Source organism: Pelophylax lessonae (assembly GCF_965119305.1).
Source record: "Pelophylax lessonae genome assembly, chromosome: 2".
Taxonomy (NCBI): Eukaryota; Metazoa; Chordata; class Amphibia; order Anura; family Ranidae; genus Pelophylax; species Pelophylax lessonae.
The window spans coordinates 365281455-365299408 of record NC_138769.1 but is presented as its reverse complement, the minus strand read 5'-3'; the positions used below and the strand labels follow the sequence as shown (position 1 = coordinate 365299408).

Sequence of the window (17954 nt, the reverse complement as noted above, 5' to 3'; positions counted from 1 at the left end):
CTTTGCATGTTATCATGACAGACCTTTTTTCTATGACCACATAAGAAGGCCTTTTGCAAAGGACTGTGGTAGAGAAATTTGTCACATGGTGCGAGAATAATCATTTGTATCTAAATGTGACAAAGACAAAACAACTGGTTCTGGTTTTTAAGAAAAAGGAAGCCACCAGTGACCCCAATCTCCATCCCAGGAGTGGTTGTAGCAGAGAGTTACAAGTATCTGGGGGTGAACATAGATAATAAGCTGGACTGGAGCAAGAACATTAAGGTGCTCTATAGGAAGGGCCAGAGCCGCCTCTACTTTTTGAGGAGACTGAGGTCCTTTAACATCTGCCAGAAGATGTTGAAGATGTTTTATGAGTCTGTGGTGGCCAGCGCTCTCCTGTATGCAGTGGCATGCTGAGGAAGCAGGTTTAGGGTGTCCAACACCAGCAGACTCAACAAACTGATTTGCAAGGCCAGTCATGTTGTTGGATTGGAATTGGAGTCTTTAAAAACAGTGTTGGAGAGGAGAATGTTGTTCAAGGTACGTTCAGTCTTGGACAACTCCTCCCACCCACTCCACAATACGCTGGTCAGTCTGCAGAGTACCATCAGTGACAGATTGTTACAACCACGTTGCACCACAGAGCGACACAGGAAATCATCTTTGCCTGTGGTTATCAAGTTACATAATTCTTCTCTGTGAGGGCTGGAGGTGAAGATTTAATTCTGGTTTATGGTCAGGATTTTATGTTGTTTTTATAGTATGTTGGTATTATGTTAATTATTATTTGGGTAATGTTATTGGGGTAATGTTAGAGAAAGTGGTGCTTTATTTGCATTTGGTAGTTTGATTTTCTGTTATTTTAATCTGTTATTTATTCTATGTTGTATTTTATTTGTGTGGATGATTTTATTTCTAGTGTAGCTTTAATTTGTTTTATTTGGTGCTAATGGCTGTTATTGGTAATTTTGTTGTGTTTTTGTATCTTGTTCTGTTCTTTGTTGTGATCTTGTGTTGTCTTTGTTAAGTGTGTCTGTGTCGCAACAATTTCCCATTTTCCCTTTGGGAATTATAAAGTATTCTGTAATAAAATAACTTATTTTTCTTGCTTGACACTCATCATATATATATTTACTTCACAGATATCCTTATCAGTTAATGGAAAGGACAGAAGTTTGGATTTTCAAGCTAAAGGCCGCGATACAGACTTTGTTGGTTGCACATTCACCGGACATGGAGTACATTCCTTATTTGACAATGCATGGCACAAGATAGTGCTAAGCGTACGAGAGAGGGTTGTGTCTATTCACATTGACTGCAGCTACATATCCAGCAAACCTATTGAGCCCAGGGGCGCTGTATCAAGCGAAGGGTATACTTTCATTGGGTTGGACGTGGTAACTGGATCCCCAATACACGTACGTTTTAAAGCAACATATACATTTTTATGAACAGTTTACATTATGTTTTGTATTTTATACATTTTTTTGTTATTTTTTCCTTACAGTTTGACATCCAAAAGTTTTCTATATATTGTGATCCCCAAATGGCTATGGAGGAGGGCTGCTGTGAGATCCTTCCTTCAGGGGTAAATATACATTGTCTTAATTTTTTAACATAGCATCAATTGTGTACTAATACCATTTTATTATCATGAATGGCCAAACAAACTAGCATTGAAAGAGGGGAAGAGCCATGCAGTTCATTTCCTCCCATTTACCCTGTTATGAACCATCTTTTAGATTAGCACAATCGGTTTATATTAATTGACAGTTGCTAGATCAGCTGTTCACAATGTCCTTCACAGAGGAGCACATATAACCAGGATTCTCTCTCCTGAGCTGAGACACAGGAGCGGCGCCATTGACTCCCGTTGCTTTCCATCAAACTCAGATAATCAGGAGAGAGAGGGGGCAGGGCCGAATGGCAGCTCCAATAGATACACAGAGCTGCAGCTCAGCTCGGGTGCCCCCATAGCAAGCTGCTTGCTGTGGGGCGCACTTGACTGGAGGGAGGGGCCAGGAGCAGCAAAGAGGGACCAGTGAAAAGGAGGATCCAGGCTGCACTGTGCAAAACCACTGCACAGAGGAGGTAAGTATAATATGTTTGTTATTTTATTTTATTTTTTAAAAAGAGACTTTACAATCACTTTAAAGCACATCTGAGCTCAAACACAAAAACATTTAATTTACTACAGTCTTTAGATGTGGTGGCTGACTTTTTTAACCACTTCCCGCCCGCCCTATAACAGAATGACGGCGGGAATGTGGTTGTGTTATCCTGACCAGACGTCATATGACGGCGGCAGGATAACACAGCTCTGGGCGCCCCCCGGGGGCGCGCAGAGCGGCGATCGATGATGCGAGGTGTCAGTCTGACACCCTGCATCTCCGATCTCGGTAAAGAGCCTCTGACCGAGGCTCTTTACCATGTGATCAGCCGTGTCCAATCACGGCTGGTCACATAGTAAAACAGGAACAGCCGTTGATCGGCTTTCCTTAGTTCGTGCCTGACAGGCACGAGTAAAGGAGCGCCGATCGGCGGCTCCCCTGACAGGGGGGGGGGTCGGCACTGGTAATCAGATCATTGATTACCAGTGCAGACCCTCGGGGGGGATGCCACTAGATCCACCAGGGATGCCCACTATGACCCCAGGGATGCCCACCATGACCCCAGGGATGCCCACTATGGCCACCAGGGATGGCAATCAGGGCTCAGGGAGCCCCCCTTTGCCCTCCCCATCAGTGCTGCCCGCCAGTGTCCTCCCTATCAGTGCTGCCCACAAGTGTCCATCATTGCCATCCTTTAGTGTCGCCCACCAGTGCCCATTATTGCCCACCAGTGCCGCCTATCAGTGCCCATTAGTGCCCATCAGTGCCGCCCATCAGTGCCGATCAGTGCCGCTCCATCAATGCCCATCAGTGCCCACCAGTGCCGCCTATCAGTGCCCATTAGTGCCCATCAGTGCCACCTATCAGTGCCCATCAATGCCGCCTATCAGTGCCCAGCAGTGCCACCTATCAGTGCCCACCAATGCCGCATATCTGTGCTACCTATCAGTGCCACATATCAGTGCCTATCAGTGCCGCATATCAGTGCCGCCTATCAGTGCCGCCTATCAGTGCCACCCCATCAGTGCCACCCCATCAGTGCCTCCTCATCAGTGCCTGTCAGTGCAGTCTCATTAGTGCTCATCAGTGCAGGAAAAAACTTATTTATTTACAAAATTGTATAACATAAACAAAAAAACTTTTTTTTTTTCAAACTTTTCGGTCTTTTTTTATTTGTTTAGCAAATACCACCAAAAGAAAGCTCTATTTGTGGGGGGAAAATTACATAAATTTGGTGTAGGTACAGTGTTGCATGACCGCGCAATTGTCATTCAAAATGCAACAGCGCTAAAAGGGGAAAATTGGCCTGGGCAGGAAGGGAGGGAAGTGCCCTGTATTAAAGTGGTTAAATGATTAACCACTGATCCTGCCAGTAGCACACTTCCTGTCCTAGGGTGACTAACGCTCATTCACTGTACTCTATCCACTCAGAAGCATAAATGTCGCCTTAGGCTGCTCACCTGAAAAAAAGAAAAAACTTTGCAGCCACCACACCCAGGGCCTTGTAAGCTGCAATATATTACAATTTGTTTTTGGGTTTAGATATCCTTTAATTTTTTCCTGCTTCAAGAAGCTACATTGTACTGATCTGTGCCATATTACAAGCAGGCCCAGAATAAATTAGCAGTGGTGACATTAGAAGAGATTTCTGATATCCTGCTTACATACAATTGAATAGATCCTGTGTTACTATTTATTATAACTTGATAATCTACAAGCCTCCTCTCTCTGCTTGTGTTATTGTGCATTTTAGTCTTTGTCAAAACTACAGGAAAGCAAGCCAAGTAATTATTGGGCAAGGGAGGCTATGCGAACATCTATCTTAAAGGCAGTATTGAGTAATACAGACAGCCACTCTTACAATATTAACCCTTTTACAATTTGCTCAAAGGTTTTTAAGTTTTGTTTTGTAACCTCTTTTTAATAGGGGGCAGATAATGACCTGGTATAAATTATATAAGCTAATAGACTAAGGAAGAAGATCACATATTTACATTTGTATCTGTGCCTTATTCAGTGTACTGCTGAAGCATCTAAGACAAGACGCAACGTGGAGGGTGTAGAAAATGTGCAGAACAGCAACCTGGTAGAGTGGCCTGCAAAATCAAAACCTCAGAGTTACACTCGATGCTTCTGCCTTGAGGATTCATTACGCAAAACGGTAAGTCAAGATTTCATATTTACATTCCTTACAGAGAGACGTAAATGTTTTAGTGTTACAGAGAGACGTAAATGTTTTAGTGTTGCGTTTTTGATGGATTTTTACATGTGTTTTTCTTTTTTCTCTTGAACACATTGTGTATAGCTAGTTGTTAAGGAGTGGGCCAGGAAGCCACTGGACGCGTCTTTAACAACCAATGAGTCATCAGCTGTCAGTTCCCTGCTGACAGCTTAATGTAAAAAAAAAAAAAAAATTACCGGCAAAAAAAAAAAAAACTGGAAAAAAACCCCTAGGGTCTTGTATGGATTGGAGGGAAACCCCACACCAATATGTTTTAAAAAAAAATGGTGTGCCCCCCCCCCCAAATCTATACCAGACCCTTATCCGAGCATGCAGCCTAGCAGGTCATAAAAGGGAGGAGACGAGCAAGGGCCTCTTTCCAACAACCCTGGGATGTGGTTATGGGGTCTGTGGGCGGGGGCTTATCAGAAACTGGAAGCCCCCTTTAACAAGTTTTTGACAATTCCTTGATAAAAAGATAAAAAAAATAAAAAAACAATGTCCCCCCATGTAGATCCATCATCAATCACAACACCCGACGCCACCACTCCCCCTGTGACTTCACTGACTGGTGCATGCTGGGCCACTGACATCACAGGGGGTGCCACCAGGTGACATTACTGAGTGGCCCTGCCCCTTAGCTATTAAAGAAATGTCACATGGTGGAGCAGGCAGACCGCGGGAGCGTTAGTCACAAACTGAGCTTTTTTTTTTCTTTTTTCTGGGTCCAGTGTTGGTGGTGGGACACTGTTCAAAAACTCTTGTGCTGTCTTTATTCACTTCTACACTTTTTTGGTGAATCGGTAGGAGTATTATGTACCGCATACTTATTCACATGGGGGGCGGGATCTGGGGGTGCCCTTGTTAAAGGGAACTTCCAGATTCTGATGAGCCCACTGCCTGCAGACTCCCACAACAAAAGCCCAGGGTTGTGGGGAAGAGGCCCTTGTCCCCATCAACATGAGGGCAAGGTGCTTTTGGGCAGGGAGGGGCATGTGGCCTGGTATGGTCCCCTCCCTTTCCTGACCTGCCGGACTGCATGCTCAGATAAGTGCCTGGTATGGATTTGGGGGGAGACCCTACATAGTTTTTTTCCCGATTTTTTTTTTTTTTTGCCAGCAATTCTTTTTTTCTTTACATTCAGCTGTCAGCGGGGAAACCCTCTGACAGCTGATGACTCATCAGTTGTTAAGAATGTGACACCTGACTTCCCGGCCCACTCCTTAGCAACCAGCAATACAGAGTGTGTTAAAAAGAAAAAAAAAACGTACAAAGCAAAATGCATGAAAACTGCATGCAAAAATGCATCAAAACCGGGGTTTAAAAATGCACAACGAACTGTAAAACATGGCAGAATATTGCATCAAGCGCTGCTGCATAGATGTGAACCTAGACTTACAGTAGATATACTTTGCAGTGACTTTTAGTTCTTTTCTTGTAAGTTTTTTCTTCATGCTGTTGATGTTGATCACACTGGTGATGTAGAGCTCAGTTGTTTGGAGGGGAGAGGAGGCCTTCTATCATTTGCAAAGTTATTTTTGTTGGTCACCCCATTGGGCAGGGTTTCTGTAGCATTCCTAATACTTCCGTGCCTGCCTTCAGTTTGCTGGGTATCAGGTAGTGACAAGGTCACATGATGGAATCCCCACTGAATGATGAAATCTCTGCTTTGCCGGTTGCAACAAAGTAACACTACATGACTGCCAGTCCTGGAGCACTCTACGGCAGAGGGGGAAGAGCTGAGGATGCCATCCTTTTATCTAACAATAGCCTCAGCATTTCAATGCCCAACTCCCCACCAGTAATAGCTATCAATGACCTGGTCGCCAAAGAGTTTTTTTTAGTCGCAATGGCGACCTGACGACTGGGAATTGTCCAGCTATAAAACTCAATAAGGTATGCACATAATTCTGTTATTTTCCTTCTTAATGTCATGATTTCCCTTATTCAAAGTTAGTGCATTTTAGGCAAGTTTTTTATTATTCAGATTCAGCAAACAAAATACAAAATACAGGGGATTTTGGTGCATTAGACAACCATACGCAAAGAATATTTTATAGACTCAACAGATGTTATGCTCAACAGGTGTCTAGTTTTTTTTTCTGCCTTCAGAGTGATAATAATCCAACTTACTCAACACTTTTATAAGCTACTGTGATCCTCTGAAAATCCCTATTTCATTTTCCTAAATGCTTCTCAAGTGCCTTTTAAAATACTTTCTGTACTGCTGTCTTACTAGTAAAAAATGCCATCGACTTGTTCCGGCTCTTAACCCTGCCTTAACCTGCAGGGGAAGCTTTACAACTGAGACTCAGCTGTGATAGTAAAACAATGGCTACTTTGTGAATGTATCTTATTTTGTAATCATTAAACATGTGCTGTGCAACGCTCCCCTAAGCTTGTCTCTGGTATATTGGTTTATCCATGTTTGTTGTTGGCATAAAAATAGATTTTTTTGTCTTCTCTAGTGGCATATGCTGTGTTATTCTTTATTAATTATAGTGATAATAATACAAATAAATTCTTTATGCTGTCAATAAAGGGGTGAGAAACAACTATGCCTTTGTGAAAAGGTAGGGTTCTTACTACTCCAATCCATATGAAACACCCCTTTTGCTGCTTTGAAAATGCATCTTCAAAAAATCAATGGATTTTCCTTGACCATTGCTGTTTCCTGCTAATAAAAGCTTGGCAGATCTTTAAGCAGAACTCCAGCAAAAAAAAAAAAAAAGATAACAAAATAGTCAATTAAAGATTAAATACCAAAACCAGCGTTTGCTGCAATATTTACCTTCAATCCAGAAATCTCTCCTGCAGTACTTTTTTTTTTTGTGCCGCTAGATGTCCCCAATCTGATGCCAGCATTGAGCAACCCACTTCTTTTGAGCCCAGACCATCTTGGGTCCATTCTATTTTGTTATAGGACAATGAAAGGAGAGATGTTCACCTCTCTGTCACTCTATTCTCTCCTTTTATCAGCATACTTCTTGTCAGCACAGACTGGCTCCTTGTGCTGCTCCTTCATCTCATACTCCAGTCTTGCAGTACAAAGACTGCAAGAAGCTGATATCAAGTCGAATTCCAGTATCTATACTGTTTGCATTCAAAAATAATATGTCATAGATAGAGTTTCTTGTTTTCCCTGTGCTTTTGTGGGTTCCCCCCCTCACTCCAGAGACGTGCTGGTAGATCAGCTGGCTCCTGTCTTAAAACCGGCCCTAGTATGATGTTCTACTGAGTATGCCCAAGATGGCGGCCTTACCTCCTATCTGTCCCAACACCAATTTGATAAGCGCTTTGAGTCCCCAGGGAGAAAAATTATTTAGAGGTATAAATTAATAAGAATGAATCATCTGCCCAATGGTGACATTCCCTGCTTTCTGAAAAGCATAGGTAATAGGCATGAATCATTTTAGACTTAGTTAAAGAGGGCCTAGCCTGGTAAAGACTCAAACTGATGATTTTGAAATGGAAAATGCTATAGCTTTACTAGGTTAATAAACATCACACTTTTTTATTATAACAGTAAATGGCAACATTACATTTTAAGCAAAAACCTGGGCCAATCACATATAAAATGTAAGCACTGAACTGCACCTAAATGCCTGTCTTAAGAACAAGTTCCTGACAGGCATCCAGCTAAGCACAGGCCCCAGAGGGAAAACTGGATAAAATCTGAGGTCAGTAATCACAAACCCAACCCATGCTTAAAAGGAGTTGTAAAGTCAGAAGTTTTTTTTTATCTTAATGGATTCTAGATAAGATAAGATAAAAAGCCTTCTGTGTGCAACGGTCCCCCTCAGCCCTCTGTGTGCAACAGTCCCCCTCTCTAATACTTACCTGAGGTCCCTCTAGCTCCAGCTATCTAGGACTCCCCTAAACATTGGCTGAGACAGCAGCACAGCGCCATTGGCTCCTGCTGCTGTCAATCAAAGGAAGTCAGCCAATGAGAATAGAAAGGGGGCAGGGTTGGGCCGCAGCTCTGTCTGAATGGACACAGGGAGCTTTGACTCGACTCAAGTGCCCCCATAGCAAGCTGCTTGCTGTGGGGGCACCCAACAGAAGGAAGGGGCCAGGAGAGATGAAGAGGGACCTGAGAAAAGAAGGACCCAGGCTGATCTGTGCAAATCCACTGCACAAAGCAGGTAAGTATAACATGGTTGTTATTTTTAGATTAAAATATACAAGACTTTACAATCACTTTAAAGAGTTAGTACACCTTTACATAAAAAATAGAGGAGGGAGCTGGAGAGGGTGTCCAGTGTTAGTTCACCTTTCCTTTTTTTCAGTAAAGGTGAACTTTTTAAGTTGGACTTCAAGCCCGCCCTCTTAGGCAGGAGGGACAAGGAGGAAGATTCCCCATCAGGCCGTCTTCTTTATAGTTCTGCCTGAAGACTTGAAGCTTTTAACCATAGTGATGCCGGAAGTTAAGTGACAGGAAGAGAACTGGCATCCCTGTACAGATTTCTAAAACAGTCACCTGAAGACCCTTCAAAAATCAAAACTTTCAGGACTGTTGAGTTCTTGGTCTTCCATTGCACTTACTGGTTTCTCATGCCCTGTGTCATAACAGAAGCATTTTTTTTTTGTTTTAGTTTTGGATAAAATGTGTAAAAAATTGAAACTGAGTCAAGTCTCTATAACTGCCTGTGTCTCTGCTGGGAAAGATTATCTTCACTACTGATCTCCTAATGTCTATAGTATACAGAAGAAAGGGATGGGTAATCCAAATGTTTTGAGGTGTCACAGGAACAGGAGGTAAAGTAAAATATTTCTGTTCTGGTGACAGTTGTCAAATATGGGATATACTGTATATTAGTTTGGAGATATTTCCTCTTACTTTCTGTTGTGCCTTCAAAGTGAAATCTCCCCAAAAGGTGCAGCTATAGATAAAAAAAAAAAAGAAAGAAAGAAATCTGACCAGGTTTTTAATAATTTCCTACTCTATCCAAAAAAAGTTTGGGCCTTACATACACTTAAATGGAGTAAACGAGTAATATAATTGTTTTATCCCTCAATGTTGTATAGAAATATGTTTCATAGTGAAGGAGTAATGGTACATATAAAGACTGATCTGTAGCATCAGATATGTTGAATGGTAAAATGTATCTGTGCCCAGTTTCCACATGAATTTTTGAACACATTCCATAAATTGCTGTCTTACACCTTGCCCCCTAGGTGTACACCTAGTTTTCTTATGACAATAAGCCAGGCTTTTGATGATTTGTAACTTCCCCAACTTTAGGAATGTGAGGCTGGCCTTATCATTGGCAGCTATGTATGGGTGCAGTGTAATTTATTTTTAAATGCTGGGTGTAGCTAAAAGGATCATATACACCAGATGCTATCCCATACAGTTTGCAGCATTCTGTAACATTGCAGTTTTAAAATTCCCAAAAATTTAGAGGGTGCAGCCAGTTTCCACCAGAGCAACATGCTAAAGTGAGTTTTAGAAGTATGTTCTGCATGTTACTGTTTTGGTGTGTAAACCTTTACATTTATTTTAACTGAATAAAGACCATCAAAATCACACTGAGGTGCCTTTGAAAAGTGTAAGGAAGCGAAAGGTAAATCACATACCACACTGCCCTTAAAGTAAAGTGTAGTATGAGAGATTGTGAATATGCTTGCTGTGTGATGTCACAGATTAGTAGCTGTCCACATAGACTTGTGGGCTCCTTGAAACGTTTCTCGGGATCATTTTGGTGTTGTTATAAGTGTAATGTAACAGTTTTCTACATGTTAACCATAATACAAGAATTAAAAGAGAAGTATGGGTTTTAAAAAAAAAAAAAAACTTATATTTATCTAGGTGGATGCAACATCAATCTGATGCTGCATCTGTTCCCCGCAGGCTCTGCAGTGAGAACTAAACAATCAAACACAGCTGATCGCTCAGTTCTTTGTGCTTTTCCTGTAAGTAGAGAGCCATGACCATAGCTCTCAAATGTCCCTGATTTCGAGGGACTGTTCCTGATTTTGAACAAAGTCCCTCAGTCCCTTTTTCCTTCTCACCTGTCCCTTATTTTGGTCTGATTTACAAAAGTTGTATATAAAGGGCACTCTTTATTTTTCAAAAAGTGTTTCATAGTGCTAAACGCTTCATCCAATTTCTAAATTGCTGTATTTGTATTTTTTAAAAGCCAGTATCAAGGAATAATAATGGTAAAAAAAATCACTTGTGAGTTTAACTAATTATTTTTTTCTGTATAATTCTCCTTTAAGGGGATGTGGCAGGGGTGTTTGTCCTATACCTATATACTTTTGCTGATAGGTGTCCCTCGTTACCATCCTAAAAAGTTGGGAGGTATGGCTATGACTGTCAGCCAACAGCTCTCTGCTCTGCCCCTCCAGTGCTCACTGGAGCGCTGGGCTGGGGAGGGGAGGTAGCAGCTGGCTCAGTCTCCCAGCAGTACAGCTGAGAAGCTGAGTAAACTACCAATCCAGGCATGTGAGTGGATCCCAACTGTAAAGTGGGGATCTTTCCCAAGCCTGGAGTGGCTAGGTGATGAACAAAATGCACTCGGGTAATCCATTGATGTACGGCCAAAAATGCTCTTTCCCTTGACATTATATACAGAAACTGCTGCAGAATCTGAACTATCATCTTTTAAATAATCGATGAAGATCCAGTTATTCCCTTACTGGGTATTTCGGTCTTGCCCCTTGCACAGTACATACAGTAGAAGGATGTCCAGCTCAACCTGTACATCAAGGACACCTCAGCTCTTCCTAAAGATAACTATGCACTACCTGCGGGCTAAATGAAAAAAGTCTAACATATTTCTCCATCCACGCTATCCAGAATGAATGGCTGAATATGCAGAATACACAAACAGCAGCTGCATCTGGGTGAATTGTCTGCCTGACTCCTTTGATTTTTGAATCAAATGATGTTGGGCGGGAGGGTGCTCAGTGTATGGTCAGTTTTAGACAGTCATGTATCACAGCTCTTTGCATATGTCAGCAGCCAGGAGAGCAGTTACACACAGCTAAGCTGTTGATGTTTGAAAAAATAAAAAAATTGGATATCAGTAACAGAACTGTTTAGTCTGCGTCAGATACACATTTTGAGAAAATGACAAGTGTATATGAAACAGTTCATGAAACAGATTATGAAGTTACCACTATGTTTACATTCTTGGTAAATGGAAAGGTTTTCCTTAAGCATAAACACTCTGTCAAGGTAAAGTTTTAGGGGTTAGGTTTAGCTTAGGTTAAAGAAGAATTCCAGGTATGGATATTTTATACATAGTTACATTGGTCCAGCTTGGACCAATGTAACTATCTATATACCATACCTGGCCGATGCCCTTGGATGCTGGAAATCATTGTAGTAGATACTGCTATCCAGTGATCTCCACTGGCTTCAGGGTCCAGTGCTAAGCAACTGTTCTGCTGCATTGTGAAGATAGGTGGTCAGCCTGTAAGGGTAGGGTGTGTGTTGCAGTAGGCAAATGACACCTCCTCCAAATGCTCCCCATTACCTTGTTGGGTGCCAAGTGTGGGTCACATAGGAAGCCTACCCTGGGGTGGGCTCTTTAGGCTATGCCAGGCAATGAAAGGGTTCAATCATTCCAGCACAGGGTTAACACATTGCCCAAAGGTGTGCTCACCAATAGGGATGATCGAACTTTTGAAAAGTTCGGTTCGACCAGAACACCCGAACTTCACGAAAGTTCGGCCCGGATTTCAGAACCCCATTGAAATCAATGGGACCCGAACTTCTGTAATCAAAAAACACCATTTTTAAGCCCTAAAACCCAATAAATGCCCCTAAAAAGTGCCTAGGGTTCTGGGTCATGCCCCATTAACTATTAATCACACAAAAAAAGTTCTTAAAAATTGTCATTTTTGATAAAAAAGCCAATTATTGAAAAATTAAAAAAAAAAAAAAAAAAAAGATTGCAAAGGAGCAAAAACAAAAAGAACCTCTAAGTTCAGTTCCAGCAACACAGGGAAGGAATACCAAATCAAGGAATTCATTTCATGTCATACCAAAGGGGTAATATATCTCCTACAATGCGGGTGTGGTTTCCAGTACGTGGGACGTACTATTCGAACAGCCAGCATTCGCATTGGGGAGCATTTGTCAAATATAAAGACGGGTTTTATAGGACATAGTGTTTCTACATAAAAAGAATCCCAAGAATCTGCAGATCACAGTGATTGAGAAATATGTACCCCATTGGAGGGGAAGTAACCTCAAGAGGTCAATATCCAGAAGGGAAACCTTCTGGATATATGAGCTTAGATGTTATCGGCCTTTGGGGTTAAATGTAGAGTGGGACATCAATGCTCATATAAACAACAGCTAAAGTATTTCTTTATTCCTTAATTCCAAAACGTCATTTTAATAAATTTTATGTCAAAATATTTTACAAAAAAATTTTTTTTAAAAATGTTTAACTTTTTTAAATTTTTTATAGTTTTCAATAGTTCTACCTAAATTCAAATACGCCCATTATGTATAGTTGATGTATGCATGCCCAGCTAGATATGTAATTGTAATTGATATAACATATACATGTGGTATATAGATATGTCCCCACGGAATAGCGCCTAGGAATGTCATTTCCGGTGTGTCCGGAGCTTGGTATGCATTAAACAGAATGGACCGGAAGTGAATACTAGTACGGTTCAGTAACACACTAATTAGCATAATGGGTTGATTAGAATTAATCATCAGTGATTTTAAACACATTAATAAAGAGTTTTTATTCAATACTCCCTCAGTATTAATTCTAATTCCGCACCGATATTAATGTCGGATGTAAAACACTTCCTGTGTGCTATTTGCGGACACCGGAAGTGGTCATTCAATCTAGGAGGTATATATTGACGAGCGTGACGGCGCGCACGTCCCTCCTACTCCTATCTCGGTGGAAGTCTCGTAAGAGGAAACGCGTCAGAGAGGAGGTGTGCCGCGCCGTCACTCGCGTCATCCCGTTCGTCCGTTGCTGCAGCCGGACACGGGAGCGTTCCTGTATCGATATAACGTCTCAATGTTTATGCCTGTGATCACCTAGAGACATGTAAGTGCAATTGCTTTTATTCTTAAATAAATCGGGGGTAATGCACTATTGGTCCTCTTGCATTCCTTACATATTCGTTGCGGAGCCACAAGGAGACACTATACTTTGTATTTGGATCGTCAAACCAACAGACAGCCTTGATTCTGAAGAGAGGAGATTACATTCCCATGCTCAACCATATTGTTATCTGGTAAGCGGCTTACACACACACCTCGGGTGAAGCTGCATGGGGAGTGAGTAGTTGTATTATCAATCAACTCACGTATATATCTGTCTATCTGGTAAGAAGAACAGCTTGTCGGTGGTGGGGATCGTTTCACGTGGTGGTTATACACATTCAATCAAGTTACAGGATTCACAATTTGTTTCAAGTCACTTCAAAGTTTATTCATTTGCACGTTGCCAGAATGAGAATGGACTTTTTCTTCTGAATTTTTCACTATTACTTTTGTATGTATTGTTCATTTGTGAAAATTCAAGTTTAGCGCACCAACCTTTTTTTACATTCATACCTCTATTACCTCACTTCCAGTAACAGAATGGGGTCCTGCCAAGCACATAGCCTGGACCTCATAAGCGCTCAACTTAACTCTTGCCTTTCTATACCAAATGATCAGGCCATAGATCTCCGTAAAACAAATCTGCTCCTGTTGACCGAAGGAGACGGACTGCTAGGGAGGGAGCCATAATACCAGCCCCCCTCGCTACTGGAGGACCTGTCACCGAGCCAGTTACCACACCAACGACTGGTTTCAGTTTAACCTTTTTGCTGTTGCAATGTTACAAGAACCCCTAAAGCGCTGTTGTAGACTCATGCCAGGACCTCACAAGCACCCCTTAAGTAATTTCAGACCAGGCTTTGTGCCGTTAAACAACTTTTACTGAGAAAAATTTTCCAGTCATAGATCAGCGCAAGAAATAAATGTTCAAATGCTAGTAATAAAGGTAAACAATCCTCCTCAGAAAATGAATAAAAGATTGCAGCACTCAAAAAGTTCATAGAGTTCATCAGACTAATCCTAGAAATTGAAGTTGATACCTGTATGTTCTGACATATGAATTCTGTCAGGATTCATGTATTCTTCAAAAGATAAATCCATGGGGAACCATAAAAAGAAAAAATGAAAGTCTCATAGTGAAGCACGCTCAGTGATGAAATACCACACACATGAGGGGGATATTCACCCAGTGATGGGAACTCATAAAGGTTAATTTCTCCTCACCCTTCACCTCGCATGCAATGCAAACTCACCAGAACTCCACTAAAAGTAACTCCAAGATCTCCCTAAACGGCACATCCCCGTGGGTAAAGGGCAGGTGAAGCAGGCATAGAGTGTCACAGCATCAGACAACGATATGTTCATCCGTCATCCTCCTTCCTCTCCCACCATAGCCAAATCAGTGTAATCAGCCAGACCAGTGTAAGAAGAAGCGTTTATTATAACCAGAGTTAAAGCACCATAGTAAAATACATAGCCACTCACATCTGAGACTGCAGCAAATGGTGAATCACTTTGTGACGTCAGCGTGGGTGGCTCCTTTCCCTACTTAACTCTAACAGCAACTGCCCCAGTGTACCTGCACAAGTAAAGTCCTTATGGGTGAAGTCCATAACTGGTACTACTTGACTGGAGAAGTCTATGGCTTTGGTGTATTCATGGGCATCCGCAGAACTTTTTTCAGGGGGAGGCATTATTTTAAGGTCACCCATGCTCCACCCCTTTTCAACAATGTCATGAAGGGCAGGGGCTTAGTCAGTCTACTTATTTTGAGTATTTATTTTTAAAGAGCAAACAGCAGCATTTATTTTTAAAGCATTTGTTAACCTAAAACAAATTTTAAAAAATGTATCCGGTCCCTTAAAGCATGTTATACAGCACAGTGCTTTGCTGTGTAATTTGGCCCCTTCTATCACCTAAAATACCTGGCTGATCCTGCCTGGCTATGTCCTCCCCTCTGTAAACTGACCACGGTATACCATGGCTGCTGAACTCTGACACTATGGTCAGTTTACGTGCCTCCATCATCTGCAGCCCTCCTGTCCTCTCTCCCCCCTCCCTCCCTGCCTGTCTGCTCCTGTGTCAGTGCCCCTCCCCCTCCCCTCCTGCAGCTGTAGTTTCATTTAAAGTTTCATATCCTGTCTACAGTCTGTTTAATAATCCTGTGTGCCCCTGTGTATGTGTTTTATAAAAATAAGCCATTCTTTACAAGTTTTCACAGAGCCACTCGCCGCTCACGTGACCTGCCGCCTCTCTCCTCCTCTCCCCTCCCCTCCTCCTCACCCTCCCGACTTACATCAGTGAGTAATCCTCGGCCTCGTCGGCTGCAGGCAGCTGTCAGACTGGGAGAAGAGAGAGCTGGTGGGTCACGTGAGCGGAGCTCAGCCCTCTGAAAACTCGTAAAGAACGGCTTATTTTTATAAAACACATACACAGACACAGGGGCACACAGGATTATTAAACAGACCAGACAGGATGGTATAAAGTGGCTTAACATCCACTTGAAAGGGGAAGTTGAGATTCCAGGGGGGGCATTTGCCCCCCCCCCCCTGCCCCTACCTGCGGATGCCCATGGGTGTATTCTGAGCAGCCAGTGCTCCATAGATGAACTATAAGTCTCAGCAAGTCCTGAAAGAACCTCTGCCTCTACCCTGGGCAGGCACACAAGCCTAGCTAAATTAAACACAGTAGGCAATCTGTATAAACGCTAAGCATTCTCTGATTGGACTAGTTGGAGCACATGACACCACCACCTTGCCTTTTGAAAAATGGAGGGGGTGAATTTCTCCAGTGTGAACATAGACAGCAATATACACCTGCCAGAGATTTCACCCCGGGTATGCTCTTTCAAAGTGAAAAAGTTTGGGCTTAAATGTACTTTAAGCTTTATTTATAATACCATAAAGAATATACTGCCTTATATCGATTAGGTATTCTATACCGGCTAGTACACACATAAAATGCAAAACTCCCCATTCCACCTATAAAAAATGAAATAAATAACTAAGTGTTACTGAAGTATATGTGTTCCCCAGAGACATGTCACAGTAGGCTCCTTACTATGCTCCATTTAATTAACGCAGCTTGTAATAAAGAGGTAATTATGTTGCAAGTAAAGCCTTGAGCGCTTCCATCAGCAAAACAAAGGACAAACCAAAACAAAGTTAAGCATTTATTAACTGGAAGTAATTCTGTCTTTAGATTTGTTTAAATTGCTTACACTCACCAAACGCTTTTCTATAGTACAAATAAAAAAAGTATTTATCAAGCTTGTTAGGTTTAAATCCTTTTCTGTTTGATTTGTTTTATGCTGCCAAAAAAAAAATCTAATTCAAGTTCTTTTTGAGATGCAATCAAGTTACCTTATTAACTGCAAAATAAAGGGATAGCTACAATATATTTTGAATTTCTTTGACAAGCTGTATATTTCATGTGTTTTTTTTTTTGTGTTCCATAGTTATAAATATGGATATTACCTGGCTGGATGGTACCATAAATGTTACAAACAAGTTATTACATATATAGGACTGAAAAAAATATTATTTTATATTTTCCCTTTACATATGGATTCATTCATTTTTAAAGATTCAATTACCTAAAAAGAGCTTGTCATAACTGGGCTGGCGTAAGAATCTGCGTATTTAGTCTTAAAATATTATAACTTTGCAGGCATTCTTATTTAATTTTTATAGCACAATCGCCTACTGATTACACACTGCATTGATGTGCAATAAACCAGTATTAAACACAAAAACAAAATAAAAAATCATTTTATTTTGCAGATTACCAATGCTTTTTTCGTCTATTTTTCCTTTATTCATACCTGTTGCTCTAGAGCAGTTATGGCGAACCTTGGCACCCCAGATATTTTAGAACTACTTTTCCCATGAGATGAGGCTCAACTGCACTGCAGAGTGCATGAGCATCATGGGAAATGTAGTTCTTAAACATCTGGAATGCCAAGGTTCGCCATCACTGCTCTAGATCGATGTTCATTTTTAGCTTCCTTTAACCACTTTCAGACTGCTCTCGTTGCTGCTGCAGCACAGTAGCAGCCCTGGGTCCAGCGACGTAGACATACGTCGCCGGATTCCTGCCTGTCTCGGCGGCGCGCGCGCGTGCCGTCGGAGGCTCGCTCCCGCTGCGTTTAGACACAGTGAGAGTCGGGCCGGAAGAGGAGAGGTGGTGATCGTCATCTCTCTTCCCCGATCGTCAGGGAAAGAGTGAGAAAATCTGCTAGCTTGTGTAAACAAAGCAGGCGGATCTTCTCTGTGACAGACAGGGACAGATCACAGCATTCAGCATAGCTAAACCTGCAATCTGTGTCTGTGTCACAGAACCTCCTCCCCCCACACACGTCAGTAAACATGAGGCACACATTTAACCCCTTGATCACCCTCAATGTTAACCCCTTCCCTGCCAGTGTCATTATTACAGTAACAGTGCATATTTTTAGCACTGATTACTGTAGTAATGTCACTGATACCCTAAAAAATGTCAGTTAGTGGTACGATCTGTCCGCTGCAATGTCGCAGTCCCGCAAAAAATTGCAGATCGCCGCCATTACTAGTAAAAAAAAAAACAATAAAAATGACAAATCTTT

The 17954-nt window shown here is 41.8% G+C and overlaps 1 protein-coding gene across 1 annotated transcript in view; it reads left to right on the top strand.

Moving 5' to 3' along the window:
• Positions 1-17954, top strand: part of COL16A1 (collagen type XVI alpha 1 chain) — a 284939-nt gene that overhangs the window by 63452 nt on the left and 203533 nt on the right. The window contains exons 5-7 of the mRNA XM_082246984.1: positions 1128-1403; positions 1493-1573; positions 4114-4257. Of these exons, the coding sequence (XP_082103110.1) occupies positions 1128-1403; positions 1493-1573; positions 4114-4257 (501 nt within the window). The remainder of the gene's footprint in view (positions 1-1127; positions 1404-1492; positions 1574-4113; positions 4258-17954) is intronic.